The sequence below is a fragment of the Panicum virgatum genome, chromosome 7K (assembly GCF_016808335.1).
Source record: "Panicum virgatum strain AP13 chromosome 7K, P.virgatum_v5, whole genome shotgun sequence".
In the NCBI taxonomy this organism is placed as follows: domain Eukaryota; kingdom Viridiplantae; phylum Streptophyta; class Magnoliopsida; order Poales; family Poaceae; genus Panicum; species Panicum virgatum.
The window spans coordinates 32,821,396-32,843,516 of NC_053142.1; the positions used below are offsets into that span (position 1 = coordinate 32,821,396).

Below are 22,121 nucleotides of genomic sequence, written 5' to 3' on the forward strand. Positions count from 1 at the left end.
TGAATTGGCACTCGCTATGGTGGCGGCTTGCATTATAAAACACTATTTAATTCTTACGTAAGTCTCAATGGTAATTTCGTGGAGCGTTTCATGATATTAAATTCTATACTATATCATCAATTTTGCTAACACGGTAAGGAGAGAGAAAAAAAGAGTTTCATCTAGCACGGTTATCTAGTTTCAGTATTGATAACTGCGCAATTGAAACTGTGCACCGAGACTGGCTTTATACATATACTAAGAAAAAAAAAACGAAGTGCGGACAAAACAAGAGCAGCAAGCACTTCAATTTTCTTGTTCTTTGGTTCAAAAAATTCTTGGTGTTCATTAGTCATGACGTAGCTATAAATATCCTATATGATCTTAGGCCGACGCGTCATCAGGATTCAGAAGCCATGACGTGTGTGCGTGTGTAATAAAGTACATCATGAACCATTAATAAGCAATAAGGGCGTGTACATCTGAAATAAGCTATCCAAGCCCAACTTATTTCAAATTATTTAGATGGTCCAGTACAGCCTTTACCCTGTACACTACGGTGTTGGTTTTACTTTTGGACGGTAAACTAGATTATTAGAGAGAGAAAACACTACTACAAAAAAGCTTTTTCCGAGGCGGGCAAAAAGCCTTTTCCGAGGCGGGCAGCGAAAACACCTCGGAGCTTCCGTCACGGTTAATGAAGTATTAACCAAGGCGGTTTGCTGCCCGCCTCGGTTAATCAAATAAAAAAATTAGAAAAAAAGAGAAAACCCGTGACGAGCCCGTCGAGCCCATCACAGGCCCACCGGGCCCATCTGAACGGGGCAGCTCGCCGCCACACTGCTCGCCTGCGCCGCTCAGGGCCCCGCCGCCGCGCCGCCCGGGCCCAATCGCTCGCCGCCCGGGCCTCCGCTGCCGTGCCGCCCGTAGGCGCCCGCTCAGAGCCCCAGCCGCCACCGCGCACCGGCCGTCGCGCCCCGGCCACAAGATCCGCCCCGCTGCCGAGGAGGCCCCGTGCTGCCGGATCCGGCCGCGTCCTTGGCGGATCCGGCAGCGTCTCGCTGTGGGAGGGGAGGGAAGCCGGCGGCGCTCGGGGAGAGGGAGGGTGACGCCGCCGGATCCGGATCCCGCCGAGCCCGCCATGCCCGCCGCCGCCAGGTCCGGATCCCGCCGTCGTAGGGTCGGGGCAGCTCGCCGCCGCCGGATCCCACCGATCCCGCCACCGCCGGGTCCGGATCCCGCCGCCGCCGCCACTGGATAATGTGGTTTCATATTTATTATTTATTTTTTAAAAAATAAAAAAATCCTGGTTATATCTACAAACAAAAAATATTCATTTTAAATTAGAAAAACATAAAACTAGTACAAAACAATTCTAGAAATATAACATATCCAGTGTTGCTCTATTTGAATCTTATTTATTGAAAAATAACAGGCATAACTACAAGTAAACAAATACTATAGGAACATAAAAAAATTGAATCCGAATAACTGAAAGTAGAATACCAATAGATATATTATATTTTTAGAAAAATGTCGGTACACGTTTCATAATTTTATTTAAAATGAATTATTTACAAAATTTTAAATGTAAACTAGAATATTTTCAATTTTCATAAAATGAAAAAGTCACCTTTAATTTGAAACCACCTGAAGGCTGAAGTGCTAAATTTTTTGTCCAGTTTTGATAGTTGGATGATCTTTGTTATCCGATTTTATAATTGGATGTCGAAAATCCATCTATTATGATAGGGTGTAACCTGGAGATTTTTCTTATTATTATATAACTTAATAAGGAAACAAACATGATATAAGTAATGATGGTCTGCTCGGTATGGATCAATCAAATTGTACATATTAAGCGTTGAAAGACAAACATACATGCATATGGATCATCATCATCATCGCGGGCACATGCCCTGATAGCAACACTAGAGATCGAACCCCATTTCACATAGAGCTGGATATTTATTAAATTAGGTGCCGTAGCGCAGATAAAATCATCATCTAGATACCACTACTATCTTAAGCTCCCTGTCACCTCGCAGCGAGATCCTTTACCCCCTTCCTTTTCGCTTCTCCTCGCTCCCATGACGCTAGCTAGCTAGCTACTGCATACCTCCCGTCTCGATCGCCAGCTCCCCGGACAGCGCCTCGGCAACAAAAAAAACCCAAAGGTTACATGGAGAGCCAGATTTAGTATATATATTATCTTTCCCGGTCGACGTTAATACCCCAACCGCAGGGGATTACAATAGTCGGCCGCATCGATATCTCCCGGTTGACGTCGGCGGAAGATCACGGCAGCACTTTTGCGTGATGATGAAGGACCGATCCGAAACCGGGCAGCTGCAGGGCGCATGCACGCTTCCAGGTCAAGAGGATGAGCTAGTTTTTGCTCCGAGGATAGGTTGCTAGTAAAGTCGCCGATCGCTAGCTTTCTCGCCTCTTTTTCAGACGACGTATCCTCCTCTGCCTCCCTTCTTGGCCCCTTGTGTGCCTCGAGTCATCATTAGCCGGCTGATTAAGAAGCAAGCAAGCACTAGCTAGTTTTATACTAGTAATTAATTAAGCTGCTGCTTGCTTGTCTAAACGCGAGCTAGCTGCTGGCAGCACTGCACGTCGTACTAGCTGAGTAACTAGCAGATCAGTCAACAGGCGAGGTCTTGTTTTTGTCTCATGTGTGTGCAACTGTGCATCATGGTAAGATCATTGCTTCTTCTTTTTTTAGATTAAGGTAAGATCATTGCTGACTCTCGTATAGTTGCTAGTTGCTGCGGGCGCCGTCGGTTCTCTGAAAGTCTGCGTCGTGCGCACGCGCAGCTTCAGGCTCAAGTTCCTTCGACCGGCCGGTACTTTATGTGGGTATTCAGTACTGATGCGTGTACGTACTGTCCCCGTCAGGAGCTGAAGTTCCAGTCTGTTTCTGTCCGGAGAAAAAGGCAGCTTGAAGGTGAAATTAATAATAACTAGGCCGGTTGACGCGCGATGCACGTCTATTTGGAAGATATTAACTTGAAAAGAATGATGAAACATAAATTTATATTTTGTTGTACTCAATCCAATATTAAATTTAGATATTTTATGTTATCATAATTGTCATCTAAGCACAGTATAACTTTTTTTTAGAAATTCGTTGATTTTTAGGTGTGAGTAAAAATAGATGACTGAGTAACGTATAAAATTAGTGATGAAAGAATAATTGTTCATATTTTTTGAATTTATGTACGGGAAACAAATTATAAAAAGTATTAGAGCTATCGTAGATGAACGTGGTGTACAAAGTTATTATTTTCATATATATAGGAAAAGTTAAATTTATTTTATATTTTGTATACGAAATCATCATTGATGTTTTTTTCAAATGATAGAGACACCTAATAGTACCGTGAGTCCATTAAGTGGGGCACATTAAATGTGCATGGGTCGCAAATGGTGTGGCTCCCATTTTGTAGTATACAAACAGTAGAGCTATTACATGTGAACGCAGTATACAAAATCATATTATTTTTTATATAAAAAAAATTAAATATATTTTATACGTGGCTCCACTTGAATAGTATGCGGGCCCCACTAAAACAGTACACGTGGGCCCCACTTAAACAGTACACGTGGGCCCATGAACAGTACCCGGGGGTCCACGTGGGCCCACTTAAACAGTACACATGGCCCGTGAAACAGTACCGGCCCCCACATGAACAGTGCCCCCGGCCCCCCCACGTGGGGCCAGAGCGAACGGGAGCGCTCCAAATCTTGGAGCGTTAGTATTATAGTACTCAATGTTAGGCACGTATGTAACGACGAGGTCTCTTTTCCGATTATATTTTTCTTTCTGATGATACGGTGCCGATTTGAATAGACCAGTGCTAGCACTCTGGCAGGAGTATTTGCCAATTGATTGGGCAGGAATAAACCCACAAACCCTGACCTTACTATGTTTTTCTCTCTCTTTTTTTAATAAAAAAAACCGACCTGCAACCATCCATACACACCCCCGGGAATGTCAACGCCGGATGCAGGTCGAAGTGTACGATGATGGGACCACACATGCAAGGCCAGGGTGCGCTAGCCGCCGGTGACGCAGAGTTCCGACAGAGCATCTAAATTGGGTAGAGGGAAAAATTTATACACAGAACAGAGTTTTTTTTTTTTGAAAAAGGCACAGAGCAGAGTAGTAGGTGGAATAGAAGGCACGAACCGAGCAGAGCTGCAGCACCGTAACAACAGGGGGGCATGGCATGGCAGCAGTGAAGTTTGCTCACACTTTTTTTTTTAATTTTGTAGTATTCTACTTTAAGAAAGAAATTCTGAAAGCACAATTAATTTCTGGAATCATAGAATTTTTTTTAAAAAAATAAGAGACCAGGATATAAGCCGGATTTGCATGGGCTTCAATTTGCTGTCTTTTTTGACAGTCAATTTGCTATCTTACATTACTTTTTTTTTGAGGGGTGCTTACTTTACTTGGTGGAAGAGTATTCCTAATAAGCCCAAATCTGTTTGTTTTCTTTCGGAGGTTCTAGGACCAGCATGTGCTCGTGGGCTCATCTTGGGCCTACCCAGTCAGATTGGTAATCCAGCCCAGAATCTGGATGTGGTTGTAGTTTCGTTCGCTTGTAACTGGGTTGCCATTGTCTGTATCTTTTTTAAAATATAAAAGGTACAATTCTGGCGCACACAATGCACGATTATGGATGTACGTACGCAAGTTCTACTCATATGAGTATCTTCGTAGATTGTGGTAGTGAAACTTTGAGATTGACGAAGCTATTGCAGTCGTCTCGCTGTCGACAAGAACATCGCCTACCATTGAAAGCATAACACCGTTAAATTTTAAAATATTACGCCGTCGCATGTAATTTCTTCGTATTCAAATCGGGCAACTACTCGGCACACGGTAGTACGGTACTCATCCCGAAACAAGCGCCGTTCAGACTCCGGTAGAAATTCAGGACACGTTGGAATCCCTACAGAAATTCCATGTAGGACTTGGGATTACTCTAAAGCCCTTGTTATCATGAAAGCATATTTAGACATGTGATTACGCTTTTCATGATGTGGACGTGGTAAATCCACTCAGCCAAAGCTTTTCCTACGAAGTGCAGGGAATGAACATACGGAGCAAAACACATGCATCAGCATTATTGAAATTAATTACACGCACAAAAACAATGAAAGAAACACACACTATGGAATTTATTTCCATGCAGGCACGCAAGTTTATACTACGGATTAATTAGAGAATGGTTACTGTAGCACTACTGTATCCAATCATGGATTAATTACTGTCATTAGATTCGTCGCGAAAAGTTACACCCATTCTTAAAGAGGTTTTGCAAATAGACTTCATTTAGTACTCCATACATGTGAGATTCTTTTCTCGAGAAGAGTGCATTCTACGATCTAGAACGATCCAAACAAAGCTATATATGGCTGAATGAACAATAATCCGTACGTTTCTGGATGTCGCGTCCTCCTTGGAGGCATCGTTATGGAGAAAATCTTCCTCCCTTCTTTGGTTGCTTTGTGGCGCAGGATGACGTTTCGTCTTTGCCGCTGTTTGTTTTTTCGGTAGTTGCTGATGTGGTGGTGGTGTGGGTCTTTTTTGTTGGTCACTTCTGTGGTGTGAGTGTGTTAGGTGTTCTTTTTTTGCGTTGTAAGTTCTCCTTCTCTATTAATACATGCCCAACAAATTTTTTCAGGTTGCTTTTCCAAAAAAAAATTAAAAAATCCGTAACGTTCATTACTAACTTTTCAACCCAAGGATAAGGAATGTCCACTAATTTAACCCTAAGTACAACGACATATATAACATGCAGATATGAATATATAGAACAGAATTACAGAAATACTACCAACTTTGCATCAAACACGTGTACACGATGCTGATGATATGCACACGGCCGCCCAACCATTTCACCTCCACGACGCCGCCGTCTCCACAGCCGCAGCCCGCGTCGCCGGCCTTGTACGCCTCGACCTAGCTCGCCGACGACCCCCTCCACGATGCGCGTGACCTTCACCTCTACGTCCTCCACCTCGTCCACCTTCGCCTCCTCCACCACGTCGGGGCACCGGCGCCGCCTGAAGAAGAGGACGCACAGCAGGGCCGCCAGCAGGCCGAGGCACATGACGCCGACGATCGGGACGACGATGACGATGACCTTGACGTGCGTTGTCGGCGACGGGGAATGCGGATGGGGCATATGGGGCTTGATATTCTTCACAAATGTATTTTCGTGAAAAATTAAGATGGCAGATGGGGCATAGATCAATGTAGCTTTGAGCCTCTTTTATAGGGAGAGGTGGCTAGGACTAGGAGTAATCTGCCTCACATCACATTGGGCTTGGTCTAAGTCTAACTAGGATGCCATCATGCATGCATACACACATGTGCAGTGCAAGAAAACGGCTAATTGCATCAGTGTGCTACATGATGACATGAGCCCAATTTAGAGTGCGGTTGTCCTAGTTAAAACTGTGGAGTACACTAGACAAGATACAACTTGTAGCTTAGCAATACTCCCACAGTCCCACTAGTTCAGTGTGGCTGATACAGGATGACGAGGTTTCACACCCAGCAGCCTATTCATCAGTTAGAACAAGCAATGAAGCAATCCATTAACGTTGACAAAAGATTGATAAATTAGATAAATATCTAGGAGAAGATAAACAATGAATTAAGTGCATGTGCACTGTAAAGAATGAGGCAACAAACATTCTCTTTTGTGAGCTATAAACGGCTAAACCTCTGGTGTTATCTGTTAGCAGAAGAAAACGCTTATCTCATCATTGATTATGACACATAATACAACAACATTCTAACTGCATATCCAGTGGGCTACCCGAGTTCAGCAAGACTGGATAAACTGACGGACTACAACAAACGGATACTGCAAAATTTCCTAAAAAAACTGCCATCTCAACATTCAGAGTACAGCCTGACCAGCTTCAGCGACTCGAACGGCGTCTGCAGCCGCCATTCCCTCTGCTTCTTGCTCAGGGGCCTGCCCTTGCCGGCCTGCTGTCGGTTTATCTTCACATCGGCTACGCCCCAGGTGCACTCTCCCAGGTCCATGTCATAGGAGACTAGCCTCAGCACACCATCGCCTTCCTGAGGTGTGGCTGCCTCATCGCTTGTTGTAGTGTATCTTACATACATCGCGCGTTCTTTGAAGCGTTCGAGCTCTTCAGGGATACAGACAACCCTCTCCACGCCAGGGGATGACACCTTGAAAGCGATTAAACCAAAAGTATACTTGTCTTAAACCAAATAAAAATAAGTCAATCCTTAATGAGTTATTGGTGTTCGCTTCTTTAGGCGAGTAGAAGTCTTTAACCAGTTATGTGATTATGTCTTATGTGTACTGTATACAGATTACAGACTGGAAAATACCTCCAAGGATATGTTCTGTGGTATCTTTCCCGCTGACTCTGCATCGTCCAACTTAGCACGGTATGCGATTGTGTATGCTTCAATGTCATCTATTGTTGGAGAACCGTACCTATATTATGAAATATGGAGCACTTGATGAGGCATTACATAAATCATGTCCGCTGAAGGTTATCTGCAACTGGGCAATTAATATGTTCTAATGCTGTTGTGGGCGAACCATGATAAGTGTTATAATCCATGCTTTAACTTCCATAGTTATTTCGCTGCCTTTTTTTATGAAAAAAGAACATTATCTCTATCTACATTTGATTACATCAAAATATGACATCTTTGAGTATACCTACTATATGCATATTTTAATACATATAGGCCTGAGTCTTGATTGACTGAAACTCATCCTTCAAACAAATGACTGAAGCTTCCACTCAAAATCTTAGAATCAAATATATGAACCCACTACATCTATCACTTTCAGGCTCCAAGCCTCTAATAAACAAGGAAAAAAAAACTCTGAAAGCTACTGCATATAGCTGCAAATTGATACATACCTAGTGGACATCTTCTCAATGCGTACTCTGATGGTTAAATTTGCAGCTGTCTTAAAAGCATAGATTTTCAAGTCATCATCGAATGATGCTGAGACCTGCTCTGCCAAAGCCAATACTTCCTTGTCCCACCATGTGCCAGCAAGTGATATACCACCTCCAGCACCTCCATCTCCAACCTCCAGAACAGAAACATATATGCAAGGTCACGCCAATACTATCCAATGAAACTATATATTTCAACAGAGTAAAGAAAACTTACGTAAAGATCCTGTTCTTCGTCACTCTCGAAATCATCTTCAAAGTCATAGTCATCCTCGCCCTCCTCATCCATTATATCTGCACAATTTGGGGAACAGAGATACTTTATTAGATATAACAAAGTGTTTACACGTTGAGCATACAATTGAAACTCCTGAGACTAGCTGAGCAGGATACATCAAAAGACATGAGCAGACAAGTATCGTGGTTGGTGGAACATGTAAAGTTTTAGAGCACACATGACACATCCAGGCGTTAAATGGGAACCATTACATACCCAAGCCAAGGCATTGTTTCAGAGTTTTTCTAGAAGGTAAGGGATCAGCCTGTCCCATTTTACCAACAAGGATGTATTGTTGCATTGCACGTCCAACTGAAGTACATAATCCTAGATAAGCAGACGGGATATATATGCAAATGAGGAATGAAATCTGCTCAAGAATCTTTGTCAGTTCCGTAGTGTTTGTGGGTGCCAACAATATGCAATGCAACTGCATCTGAGAATTTTCCTCTGAAACATGGGAACGAGTCTGCATATTGCATCGCAGTGAGAACGCTCAGAGCCTCAGACAAGGTGAGCCAAGAAATAGATCCGAAATGCAGACTCTTGGGGAAGCCACCCTCTCCCCAAAGGCCAAAGCAGACAGAACCCGAAACTCCCAAGTCCCAATCATCATCATCATAGCAAAAAACAAACAACACTGGAACTGTAGTTCACGGAAACCATTGTTACCTTCATCGTCGTCGTCGAAATCCTCCCCCTCTTCCACCTCCTCGTCCTCCTCCCACTCATCGACCAAACCATCCGCCGCCTCCTCGTCCGGCGGGTCGTCCCTGTACCCCTTCCTCTTCTTCTTGGCGAACGGCACCACCGCTGGCGCATTCCGACGAACGATTGGCGGGCATGGGCACCCAGGGAGCGCCGCACTCACCGCCACGGCAGGGGAGGGCAGCGAGCGGAGCACAAGGGGAAATCGCAATGGCCTGATAGGCAAGCGCCCGTGGAGCACTCCTCCGGCGACCAAATCCATCGGTTCACCACACCAACAGAGGCGAGAACCATCGGGCGTGTCGTGAGCGCGCGCCACAAGCGTCCGGACGGTGGCAGCTTATCACTTCCTCAGTTACAGGTAGCCGATACGCCAACGGAGAACGACAGCGTGCTTTGAAAATACGCCTTCACTGACGCGGCCTCAAAAAAAAAGAAAGAAAGAAAAAGAGCGCAATCTAGCGGCGCGGTTCCGTCTCTGTCACCGTCGGGACTCCGCCGCGGCGACGCGCGCGCCTGCCGCCGCTAACCTGATGCCGCGCGGCCACGGGGGGCACCACCACGCGATCCACCGCCGCGGCCGCCTCCTTCTCCCGCTCGCCGCGGCGGCGGCCGCGCTCCTGCTCCTCGCGCTGCTCGCCCTCCGCCCGGCCGCGCCGCCCGCCGGCGCCGGGGGCCCCGCCTCGCTCCTGCGCGCGGCCGTCGCGGCGCACCCGTCGCCGGCCGCGTACGAGCGGCCCTGCGCCAACCACCTCGCCCTCTCCCTGCGCCGCCTCCGCGCCGCGCTGGCCTCGCTCGAGGCCGGCGACGTCCCCGCCGCGCTCCACCTCGCCTCCGCCTCGCTCCAGTGCCAGTACGACTGCTCCCACCTCCTCTCGCTCCCCGCCTTCCGCTCCCACCCGCTCACCTCCCGGTTCCTCAACTCCCTTGCGCCGCGAAGCCTAACCGCTGCCCCTAAACATTTCTCCGCCGCCGCCTCAGCTCCCGCATTCCCGGCGAGGATCCGCCCGGACGCCACGGTCTGCAAGCCGAATCCCGGGGCGAAGCCGTGCACCTACTCAACCGTGCAAGCTGCCGTGGACGCGGCGCCGAACTACACCGCTGGCCACTTCGTCATCGCCGTCGCAGCAGGTACATACAAGGAAAATGTCATAATTCCATACGAGAAGACCAACATTTTGTTGCTGGGGGAGGGCGTTGGGGCTACTGTGATCACCGCATCACGGAGCGTGGGGATTGATGGGCTTGGAACATTTGACACTGCGACAGTCTCCGTGATTGGTGATGGCTTCCGCGCAAGGGATGTAACATTTGAGAACAATGCCGGTGCGGGAGCTCATCAGGCTGTGGCGTTCCGGTCAGACAGTGACCGGTCAGTGCTAGAGAATGTAGAGTTCCGTGGGCACCAGGATACGCTGTATGCTCGCACGATGCGGCAGCTGTATCACCGGTGCCATATCATTGGGACAGTGGACTTTATTTTTGGGAATGCTGCAGTTGTATTTGAGGAATGCGTGATTAAGACTGTGCCGCGGGCAGAGGGAGCTCGGAAGAGTGCACGGAATGTGGTGGCGGCGAATGGGAGGATTGATCCCGGGCAGACGACAGGGTTTGTGTTTAGTAATTGTACTGTGGATGGGAATAAAGAGTTTGTGGAATTGTTCCAGACAAAGCCACAGTCATACAGACTGTATTTGGGGCGTCCATGGAAGGAGTATGCCAGGACACTGTATGTCAGGTGTTATCTGGGGAAGGTTATCAGGCCAGAGGGATGGCTTCCTTGGCGAGGGGATTTTGCGGTCAGGACACTGTATTACGGAGAGTTTGATAGTCGAGGCCCTGGTGCAAACCGCACGGCAAGGGTTGAGTGGAGCAATCAGACACCAGAAAAGCATGCCAAACTCTATTCAGTGGAGAACTTTATTCAAGGCCATCAGTGGATTGCATACTAACTACAGTGTGAATCGAAAGCTTAGATCATTACTTGCTGTCTTGTTGGCCAGTTCAACTACATGATGTGAACTTTTTTCTGGTAACCCCTTGAGTCCTTATTCTGAGATTCTGAAGTCACATGTGTTTCTTGTTAGAAAATCCAAGCTGATGTGATTCATCCTCCTGCTTAAGTACATCCGTACCTTTTTGTATGCATATGTTAGTTGCATTATTTTTGTAATTACATTGCCCCTTCAATAGTGTAAATACTTAACTTGTGACAGAGTATGATGGAACCTCTTTTACTTTCTTTACTCGTCTCATTCATTGGTGTCGACTTACTGTTGTCTCTGGATTTTCTTTTTTGTCATAATTTCTAGCTTCTGATGGCTCATTACTCATAAAACATTAATACTTTTGGGACAACAAGAAATATTTCATCTGCTGTATGAGCTGAATGACTACTAACTGTCACTCCAGAACTTCTGCCAGCAGCTTTATACTTGGCATCTATCTATTATCTTCATGTCTTGGAGTGAGTGGTATAAAAAGGTAACAAACATAAGTTATCTTATGAATTTTTCCTATAATCACTTGGCACTGAGATATTTCTACAACTTTCTACAGTTAGATAATACCACAAATGACAAAACAATAGATACTAGCAAAATGTGCTCATTTTGTGATACAGAAGGAGTAACATTAGCTACATTTGATATATATTTTTTAATGGAGCTGACAGGAAATTTCTGGTCTATATAGTTTTAGAGCCGGAGAAAGATCAGAGATAGAAAAACAACAACAATAACATTGAAAACAACCATCAACATCAACAGCGGCCACGGCCGGACGGGAAGCAACCATTTGATATTTAACTTGGAAAAACTTTAAAAGGAAATGGTATGTTGCATCTTGTTCACAAGACCACAAAATCAATGATGCAGTGACTATAACAACATGTGGATAATAGATGCTACTTGTAGGTGCCTATACTTTTAGTGTAAGATGTGGTAACCCTGTTTCTTGTTAGATGCTTGGATTTATCTTTCTCCTGTGGCACACTTCCTCTGAGCACAGTTTTATCCCAGGATCTTGGATGCTCATTCCCCAGTATCTGGGATAGAATTTTGCTCTGTTTGTCTGGACAGTGTCCTGTTTTACTAGAGGTTTATGCCTTTCATTCAGAAGGCACTTTTGAACATACAGTACCATCGTGTCATGCACATTCCACCATCTTGCATTCAAGATTTCGAGTTATTGTAGTCCTCGCCATGCTGACAAAATAGAGAGAACAAAATGCCGAATGGATCTGCTCCAAACACACATCCATGTTCCTTTTGATGAGAAGGTAAGCAATCCAGAGCCATAACTTGCAGTAGTTCCACTCGCCGTATGCATAATATGCTGACCTTGGATATCAGAGTCTCTTTGTGGTTTTGATCTTCCAACTAGCTGCTTTTAGACCATTGCTATGGCGGCTATTAATTCTCTCATCAACAAGGATGATCAAGTTCCCCTTTCAATCCGGTTAAGTGAATGCTCTCTGCAACAGTTATGGCACAGCAAACATATAAATTTTCTGAACAAAGTATAGTTGCGTATGCGTCATGTCAGAGTATTGGTGCTCGAAGCTCTGTTTGGAAAACCTGCAAAAAAAATGAGTCCCTATCTCCCACAAAATGAAGCTAGTAAATAGTACATGTCGGAGTATAGTTGCTAAGTTGCATATGAAGCTCTGTTTACGATGAAAGCATGCTGTTCACAAAAACTAGGTAACCATCTTATTTGAAAGTTCGTTGCCTAACGAATTTGAAGTGCCACAGAAACCAGGACTTTTTCACAAAAACAAGGCCTTTTGCAAGCATCACCCTCTCTGATTTGCACAACTCTAGAGCTTTGTCATCGTCTGTATCTTTCTATTGCAGCCAGGCCAAGAACTCTGAGTTTCAGCTGTCGGAGTTATGCCAGCTCATCAGGTTCTAGCTGATGCTGCCTGACGGCCCTCCTGTGCCTTATCCAACTGGAAAATCACTTCATTTGCAACGTGAATTTGCAGCCTTGCATTCTGAACAGAGATCAACTCCACTTTCTTAGTTCTGTTGCCTTGTTTTGCAATCTGTAGCAGCAGCTTCCATGCTGACTGCAGAACGTCCAGGAAACCAGCAACCTTAACCCAAAATTGCTCGAATTTGAATGAAGCACACCTAGGCGGACCAGCCTGGTGACCTAGCTGTGCATCCCAATCCTTTTGATCGGATTAGAAGACTTCTGGTGCCTGTTTGGCCGACACAGGGGATTTAACTCTTTGTAATAGCACAAATGCCTATGTTAGTATGTTGTCCTACCTTACTTTGTTTTGGAACTTGTAAGGTGTTGCTGGCATCCCGACCCCAAGACACCAACAGGATGCTTCCTGAACTCGATCCTCCCGGCGCTCCCGTGCAGGCTGCTTTTCTGGAACATGTGCAAGGTGCTGCACCTCTTCTACCTGGAGGAGGACGGCTACGCCTCACCCAAGGAGATGATGCACGCGGCCAACGCTGTGCTGCAGCCTGCAGGGCAGCCGAGTAGGCCATTTACATGCTGTGGGTAATGTTTTGCCACCACGTAAAACCTTTCAATTGGAAAGTACTCCAAATCGCCAAGCTTGATTGGCATTGTCCACACCAGGACGTTATTAGATTGTTTTTAAATAAAGATAGATTTTGGAATAAGATCTAGGAGTCATACGTATGCAATGTTCCTAACTAAGAAAAAAGTTCTGACACTGAAAAATGTTCCAGATAGTCGTATGGATGCAAGAGAGTTTGTCCGTTGACCCGCGAATTGTGCAAGATTTCGTGGTGGCCCCTGATTTTGTGCAAGATACTAAGATACCAAGTACAGAGATATATAGCTTTTTTTTTTTGCGAAAGTACATAGATATATAGCTAATACATTGAAAAGGACGTTGAAAGCAACCACAGCACACAAATAACTTTCAGCAATTCTGTGCATTATTCAGTTCTAAAATCGAAAGACTTCGTTTATTTACACCCCTACTAGATGCAATTTAGCATCTTTGAGTCCTCACTAAATTCTGATGCAAGGGCATCCACATTCGCCCAGAATTCATCACATCCTGAACTTCCTACTGACCAACAACCGTACAACGCCATACCTCTCCTGCCAAACCGTTTCCACGTTCACATCAGAGCTGCGTACCACGGACCATAGACCTTCTCCGACACCGTGGCCACCTTGATCACCACCTCGGCGGCCTTCACCACCCTGCCGACGAGCTTCGCCGCGCCGACGCGGCGCAGCGCCGCCTCGGCCAGCTTCTGGCCCCTGGCGCCGCTGCCCCCCAGGACGACGCCGCGGAAGGCGCAGTGGATGGCCCAGGAGACCTTCCTGAAGACCACTTCGCCGGGCTGGAGGCTCTTGAGGAACACCCGGGCGACCATCTGCCTCCTGGCCTGAACCTTCTCCTCCGATGGCGGCGAGCCGACAGAGGCCGACGCCCTGATCATCGTCTCCACGATCTCGTCGGTGCCGGCGTCAGGCGAGCCGTCCAGCTCTCCAGTTCCGCAGGAGTGACCTTGGGGTTGTCAGCCATCAGAACTTGACGCAGCGTGAGCATGCTGGAGAAACAAGAAACAACACAATTTAGACCAAATTTAGCACATCAATCACCACCACATTAAAGAATTTTTACCTTTCTGACGAAATATGTTAGAAATCAAACGATGAGATGGTTACCTCGTAGCAATCACGATCACCTGTTGGAACTGGCTCTGCACGGCCCTCAGCCTCAGCAGATTGATCTGGAGGCTCTCGGGAGTCGACTGCATCTGCAGGCCCTCCATGCTACCGACGAGCTGCAGCAGGCCGATCCTGATCAGCCTGCCGCAGGTGAAGGAGATGGCGGCTGCCCTGCCGGCGCCGCCCCATGGCCTGCTCGGAGCACCGGGACGAGGGCAGGAGTCTGGCCTGCTGATGATGGCAGGACTGAAAGGCAGTCTGAATGCTCGCTCCATTCCTGCTCTGCGACGCTCTTCGACGCCGAGATCAGCTGCAGGGTCAGAGGGAGCGAAGCTAACGCGTCGGCAGGAGGCCCGTAGCGGCCGGCGAAAGCCTTCTGCAGGTACTCCACGCCAGCGGAGCCTCTCACGATCGGCTGCATCACCATCTGGATACGCGCCTTGCTCACCTCAGATTGCAGCTCCTTGATTTCTTCCAAGACGAAACGCAGGCCCTTGATCACGGCCATGACAAATGAGCTGCTGCTGCCATTGTTGACAGCTTCAGAGCTCGCAGCGGCCAGCTCGCTGAGCAACTTGCCGTGGCTCTTCGTCATCTCATCCTCCTTCACGGCAGCGGAGAGCTTCCGGACCGTGGCCAGGGAGTACTGCAGGATCTGGCCCAGGTGCTGGGCGTGCTGGGAACAACTTGACCCAAGCACCTGGGACAGGATCTCGAGGTCGATGTGCTCCACGATCTCCTCCTTCAACTCCTTGCTGGGAGCCAGCTCGTGCAATGAGTCCCTCACTTCCTTCACCAGGCTGACCAGCTGGCTGTAATCCGGTTTGTCTCCTCGCAAAGATTCAGTGACCAGATCCCAGAACTCTTTCTCCATGGCGTCTCTCACTCTCTTCTGGAAATCCTTCTCGGCAGTGGCAGTGGCAGCACCGTCAGACCTGCCACCAAAGTCGCCGCCGTCCTGATGAAGCATCTCGTTGACCATCTGCTCGTTCTCCGTCGGCTGCTTCGCCGGCGACGGATCCACGCTCAGAGGGGTGGACACGTTGGCGACGGGCGTCGCTACCGGGCTTCCGTTCTTCTTGGCTTCCAAGAACTTGGCCCTCGTGCCGGAGATCGCCGAGTCCATCCGCGCGACGCCGGCGCCGCCGCTCAGCTGCCGGACCTTCTCGCGCAGGAGCTTCTGGTCGTCGGCGACCTGCTGCCGGATCGCCTCCATGTCGTGCGTGAGAGCGGGACCGCTCGGCGGCTGGCCGTCTTCCGCGGCGCCGGCGGCCACCTTGCACGTCTGCATCATGGAGAGCTCGAGCTTGCAGGCGGCCCGGACGAGGTCGTCCTCCAGGACCCTCGCGTCCTTCACCTTCCACGCCACGAAGCGGTAGAGGTACGCGAACCACGCCGCGTCGAAGGCGGCAAGCTGGGCCCCGAACCTCCCCTGCCCTCCGCCGCCGGCGCCGAGCACCGTCCTCGTCAGCAGCTCGAGCTCCCTGACGAAGATCGCCGCCGACTCCATCAGCAGCCGCTCCCCCTCGCCGTGCCCGCTCAGAACGGCGCCGGGGTGGGCCACAATCATGTACGCGCAGAGCGCGACCCGCGGCGAGTACCTCGGCGATGTGCTCGCGCCCGAACTTGCGGCTGGGCTCTTCGCCGCCGCCCGTGCCGGTCGCTCCCTGCTAGGAGGAGCTGCCTTCGTGTTCGTCCTCCTCGGGGGGAGAAGACGAAGCGAGGTGTTTGAGCAGGTGGTCGATGTTCTCCACCGGCGGCGCCGAGTGGGAGATCACGAGGCGCGTCTCCAGCCGGTCGAGCAGCGCCGTCGCGGCCTGAAGAACCGCGGGGGACTGCATCGACAGGGCCAGGTCGTCGAACGGCATGCTCTTGACGGACCTCTCGTTGATCCCCAGGGAATCGGAGGCCTGAGCCAGCGCGAGGAGCGTCGTCTTATGCGCATCAGCTCGAGCTTCAGGATTTGGCAGCACCGCCGCCGCGGCGCCGCCCTTCGCCGCCGGCATGATCTCCACCGCCGCCGGCATGATCATCATCACAACTCTCGCCGGCTTCGATCGATCTATCCTCCCAGGCTGGCTGTTCGATCGGTGACCTTCTCTTTGCTCGGTTCCTCTCTCCCTGGCCCCCTTTGCTGCTCTCGCAAGTTGATCGATCTCCTCCCTCAGGGCCTTCCTAGCACGAATTGTGCGAACTTTGACCAATAATTACTAGTATTAAACGAAGTCAGTTTGCAAAACTAATTTCAAAACTCCTGCGCTACTTTGCAAGACGAATTTAATGAGGCCTTTGACCGCACGATTAGATGATGGTAACTGTAGCATCACTGTAGCCAATCACGGATTTTTTTGGCTCATTAGATTCGTCGCACAAAGTTGCACCCATCTGTGAAAAGGTTTTACAAATGGACTTCGTTTAGACCTTCATGCATGAAAGATTCCCGTACTACTGTTCATAGCACAAACGAACGAACCAAACAGGGCCTGATATATATTGGTCTGGTTCAGTGTGCGAAAAGGTTTTCCAAGCGACTCGGACACGGGTGGGACCCACGGCGTCAAGCGCTCGTGGACGACGGTTGGTTCGTCTCTTTTTTTTGGGGACAAGTCCGACTCTTCCGGCAGTTGGTTCGTTTTCTTCTCGTCCCTGTGATCGAGATAAGTCCGATTCGGTTTTTTACGCACTGCTGTATGTGCATAATGTGTACTCTTTTCTATCAAAAAATAATAGCAACGAGATTTTATTCGTGGATTTACTTTCAGGATTTTCTTATAGCAAAAATTAATGTAGCAACTTTTGGAAGCTAGTATATGGGTTCTTGGAGCATCTCAGCAACATTAATACGACCCTGGAACAATCATAAAATGACTTATCATTGTGTGCCCGTGCACGCGGCAAAACGCGGTCGTGCACAAAATGCTTGCCACGGGCATCAACAAGCTATAGTTTTAAGAACCAAATGGTGTGCAAATTAGAACCATTGTTTAGAAGATCTCGTGTGGAGTTCAAAAAAATTTGACCCAAGGGGAGAGCCCAATGCTGTTTCTCCGGTCGCCCGGAGCCGAGCCAACTCACGGTCGATCGATTCCTCCGCCTGCAGTCCAATTCACATGGTGGGTCCCACGCCCACACGGCCCTGTTTGGTTTCTTGCACTAGGAAGTACTAGAAAACTTTGACAGCTAATTACGGTGTTAAACAAAGCTAACTCCAGAACCACTGATTTAGGAGTTCGGAGGAATCTAATGAGGTCTTTGACCGCGTGGTTAGAGGATGGTTACTGTAGCATCACTGTAGTCAATCATCGATTAATTACCGTTATTAGATTCGTCGCGAAAAATTACACCTATCTCTAAATTTTTTTTGCAAATAGACTTCATTTAGTACTCCATGCATATGAGATTCTTTTATCAGGAAGAGTGCATTCTAGGATCCTGGAAGGATCCAAACAAGGCCAGTCCAGCGGCCAGCCTCATCTTTTCCTATCTAGTCCTTTCGTCTTCCCCTCCCTCTCTTTTCTTTTTGTTGCTGGATTCTCTTTTGCTCCTGAGCTTCCGATGCTCTTTTGGTGGAGAGCAAGCAGGCGTGAAGCTCCGCAGGAGAGAGGGGGCGTGAAGCTCGCGAGGCAGGACACAGTGCCCGACGCTGAAACTCCTACGGCGGACAAATGTGCAACGCAACGGCCCCAAAGACGCCGGCATCCATGACGATGGAGCGCGTGGCTTGGAGGAGCTGCGGCCAGCGCTTGGCTAACAAGCGGTGCGACACCACCTCGTGGAGCAAAGCTCCGAGGTGGGCTAGCAAATTTTTTGTTTCCTCTTCCCTTTTCCCATTTCTTCGATGTTTGGTTTCCAAAAGTTTGTTCTTTGAAATTTGTCTCCCAACTAGGTATTAAGTTTTTGCTTCCAAAATTTTTTCTTCTGAATTTATTCTCCAAAATTTGTTTTAAAAAATTTGTCTCCCAAATTTGCTCTTAAGTTTTTTGCTTCTGAATTTTTGTTCCCAAAATTTTCCCCAATTTTTTTCTTAAGTTTTGTTTTCCAAATTTTTTCTCCTAAATTTTCATTCCAAATTTTAATTGTATTCTAAATTTGATATTAAGTTTTTGTTTCCTTTTTTCCTTTTAAATTTTTGTTCCCAAAATTTTTTCCTCCCAAATTTGTTCTTAAGTTTTGTATTCCAAATCTTTTTGTCAGAATTTTTGCCCCAGATTTTTTTTTGAAATTTCACCTAAAATTTGTTTCAATTTTTTTCCAAATTTTTTCCCTAAATTTTTGTTGCGGTTTTTGTTTCTGGCCTTTTATATAATTTTTCCCTTTCAACATTTTTTTTGTTTTGCGAGGTTAGTTTTTGTGTATACAAATGTTTAGGGAAATTGCGTTTTTGCCTCTGTTTTGAACCTCAACTGTGATTTTACCCTCACTTTTTTCACTTTGCATTTTTACTCCTACTGTTTGGAAATGAAGACTCATTATTCTACCCCTATTCTGTGAACAACACTTAACGGTGTCAAAGAAAACAATTTTACCCTTGCGAATATACCCCTACTTTTTAGAATTTTGTGAGTATACCCTTGTTTGCCATTATATTTCAGCAGCATTTCAATATAAATATGAACAAGAATTTGATAAAATTTGGATAGCATCATGACACACAAAATTAAGTTAAAATCACATGCATATATACAGATAGATAATATTCCATCATACATATCTAAAAGAGATGTACCACCAAACCACAACCCCATCATACATATCCAAAAGAGAAGCACCACCACATCACATCCCAACATAGGTGTCCAACAAAAGCAACTAGTGTATGCATCACACTCATGCATCTATTCCTAACAATGAAGCCGATTGCCCTCTTGTTTCGTTGGCAAAACTGCAATGGGCCCTCAAAATCATTGATCTGCGCATTAATCTGAACTATTCCCTACAAATCAGAGCATTTGAAATTAAATTAGCGCAATTGTCTAAATCTCGAGGTTAATTCATCCCACAATTCAGTCAGAGATCAAAATTTCATACCTGGTCACCAAGTTCATGGCTCTGGACTCCGGCACCATGGCGATAAGCATGTTTGCTTGACTCTTGACTCTGACTCCCCTGCGCAATGCCCCTCCACACAACGCTGGAGCCCTACGTAGCGCCTCCCCTTGCACGTTCACGGAGGTACACAGCCGCAGCCGCCCCTGCCCCTCAATGTGGGCTCCACGCGGGGGGCCGCAGCTGCCACCGCCCCTGCCCCTCAATGTGGGCTCCACGCGGGGGGCCGCAGCTGCCACCGCCCCTGCCCCTCCGCGACGCGGGGCATGCAGCCGCCTCCCGTGCCCCACCACGCGGGCTCCACGCGGGGGCCATAGCTGCCGCCGCCCCTGCCCCTCCACGCCGAGCCGCAGCCACCACCCCTGCCCCCTCCATGGGCCTTCCCTTCGCGCGTGTGGGTCACAACGCCGCCTGCAGCGCCTGCACGTCTTGCTAGGGTTCAAGAATGAGCAGGCCTTAGGAACGGGAGGGTGAGTGGAGGGGATTGAAGGGATAAGGGGTAGTTTTGTCTTTTTGCCTTATTATGAAAGGTTTTTTTATTTTTTAAATTCGCTAAATCTTGGCTGCAGCTAATAGAGTTAATTCCAGGGGCAAACAGAGGTTTCATGCTCAAACAGTAGGGTTAAAAATGCAAAGTGAAAAAAGTAGGGGTAAAATCGCAATCGGGGTATAAAACAGGGGCAAAAATGCAATAAACCCCAAATGCTTTGTATGCATAGTTTCTTTTCAAAATAAAGAGAAAAGCGACTATACGTGTGATCAGTGATTAACTGGTGGCTTTTGCCGCTGCAAATTGCGATTCATTGGGTATATTGATGCGGGTATCTTTAAATAGGAATGAAGCGCGGACGGAGGGTAGGCTCCCTGGTCGGTTTCGGTCGGAGGGTAGGCTCCCTGGTCGGAAATCGATCGGACGGAGCGCTCGGTACGATCGCCTGTAAATTAAATTGCCCGAGAGAGCCATCCCAAAGGTATTGAAGATGGAGAAAATGCGACTGAAAGCTGGCTCTTGAAATCTTACCTATACATGGACACTGTTGCCACAAATGTTGGCGGTAATTTTAATTTATCGATTTCGGCCACCAACATTTAATTTAAACTAACAAGTTTTATGAGCCTTTCAAGGTGGTAAATTAGACTCTCATTAGTTCAGAGGTAAGACTTAGCTTTTCGTAATAAAACACATATATATGTTAAAAAACATTCAAATATTTTTTTCATACTATTTTATATTAACAAAATTGATAGTTGGACAGCCGCTGCCACCCCTTCACTCTCGTCGTGTTGCTTCTCCTTAGCGATTGATGTGCCAACATGCCACTTGGCGCTAAGCCGCCCACACACTGTTAGTGTGCTACCATGACGTTTCTGCTCCACGCCTTGCTTCTATTCTTCCTTGCGATCCTCTACATCTTGCGCGCCGCTACGACATTCTACCCCCATGCCTTGCTTATGTGCTTCCTTACGATCCTCCACATCTTGCACGCTGGCACGCTGCCATGGTGTCCAGCTCCATGCCTTGCTCTCGCTCCAGCTCCATTCGTGGCAGCCTGGGATCCTCAACTATACTGTTTGTGTTTCTCAAGCTTCTCTGAAAAGAGTTAGGGTTAGGGTTTTTAGACGCCCTCCTCTGTTTATATAGCTCCTTAGGTGGGCTGCCTTGGGCCCACCTTGGGCGCCCTCTTTTGAGCCTAAAAAGCCCATTAGTGCACCTAATCTCAGTCTAATTTGGATCTCATCCTTATCAGGCTTCTTTCCCTTAAGTGTGTGACCCTATGGACTCACATGCGAATAGACATGGCCCGAGTACTCTTACTCGGCCCAATAGTAGACAGTGGCCTCTAGCAAGACATGTCAACTCCTATACGCACACAAGGATCATATCAGACGAGCCGCCACAATATCATATACATGCTATTCCCTTTGCCTCACGATATTTGGTCTAACTTAAAGCTGACCTCTCTTTCTCGATGTCGTGATTTGGAATCCTTGGTTAACTCTTAACTCCAGCATGGCCATGCATTTTCTGATCCGAATCACTCGAGGGGGCCCAGAGATATCTCTCTCTTGTAGAGAGGGTCAAATCCCATCTTGACCGACTATGTCTCACAGCATGCTTCTTGACAGACCCGAAAGCCACCTTTATGACTATCCTGTTACGGTGCAGCGTTTGATGGCTCCTAAGTAAGTCGGTTCACATCTTGAGTACATACGACGATCTCAGGTCTTAGAACACAGCGTACATATTGTGTAATGAGAAGTCATCATCTCGTGTTGGGTCAGTTCAGACTCATGTCCCACATGAGGCCACATTATTAGTTTGACATCTACATGTCCATGACTTGTGAAACATAGTCATCAACTAATACATGTGCTAGTCTAATATCCATGTGTGTCCTCACATGAACTCCGACTAGGAACATCTTTAGAATAACCATACAAGTAAAGA

At 47.4% G+C, this 22,121-nt stretch overlaps 2 protein-coding genes, 1 long non-coding RNA gene and 1 pseudogene across 3 annotated transcripts; 1 reads left to right on the top strand and 3 right to left on the bottom strand.

Annotated features, from left to right (window-relative positions):
• Positions 1 to 6,655: 6,655 nt before the first annotated feature.
• LOC120641046 lies at positions 6,656 to 9,344 on the bottom strand. The gene is made up of 5 exons (XM_039917004.1): positions 8,915 to 9,344; positions 8,183 to 8,259; positions 7,924 to 8,099; positions 7,376 to 7,484; positions 6,656 to 7,210 (listed from the first exon to the last, which is right to left on the bottom strand). Exons 1-5 carry the CDS (start codon positions 9,210 to 9,212, stop codon positions 6,902 to 6,904), a joined length of 969 nt encoding a protein of 322 aa, XP_039772938.1. The 5' UTR covers positions 9,213 to 9,344; the 3' UTR covers positions 6,656 to 6,901.
• A 38-nt stretch (positions 9,345 to 9,382) lies between these two features.
• On the top strand, positions 9,383 to 11,205 carry LOC120641045 (probable pectinesterase/pectinesterase inhibitor 51). The gene has a single exon (XM_039917003.1). The coding sequence runs from the start codon at positions 9,484 to 9,486 to the stop codon at positions 10,900 to 10,902; it is 1,419 nt and encodes a 472-aa protein (XP_039772937.1). The 5' UTR covers positions 9,383 to 9,483; the 3' UTR covers positions 10,903 to 11,205.
• Positions 11,206 to 13,837: 2,632 nt separating this feature from the next.
• On the bottom strand, positions 13,838 to 16,786 carry LOC120641047 (annotated as a pseudogene).
• Positions 16,787 to 19,283: 2,497 nt separating this feature from the next.
• On the bottom strand, positions 19,284 to 19,833 carry LOC120641049. The gene is made up of 2 exons (XR_005662133.1): positions 19,655 to 19,833; positions 19,284 to 19,559 (listed from the first exon to the last, which is right to left on the bottom strand). It is a non-coding gene; the product is annotated as an uncharacterized LOC120641049 (long non-coding RNA).
• Positions 19,834 to 22,121: the final 2,288 nt, after the last annotated feature.

Bases quoted from the DNA above. Each gene is read 5' to 3' on its own strand.
- LOC120641046 (XM_039917004.1), bottom strand. From the start codon at position 9,212: ATGGATTTGGTCGCCGGAGGAGTGCTCCACGGGCGCTTGCCTATCAGG. The intron at 8,100-8,182 runs GTAAGTTTTCTT...TCTGTTCTGGAG, and splicing joins ACGAAGAACAGGATCTTTAC to GTTGGAGATGGAGGTGCTGG. The intron at 7,485-7,923 runs GTATGTATCAAT...TTCATAATATAG, and splicing joins ATTGAGAAGATGTCCACTAG to GTACGGTTCTCCAACAATAG.
- LOC120641045 (XM_039917003.1), top strand. From the start codon at position 9,484: ATGCCGCGCGGCCACGGGGGGCACCACCACGCGATCCACCGCCGCGGC.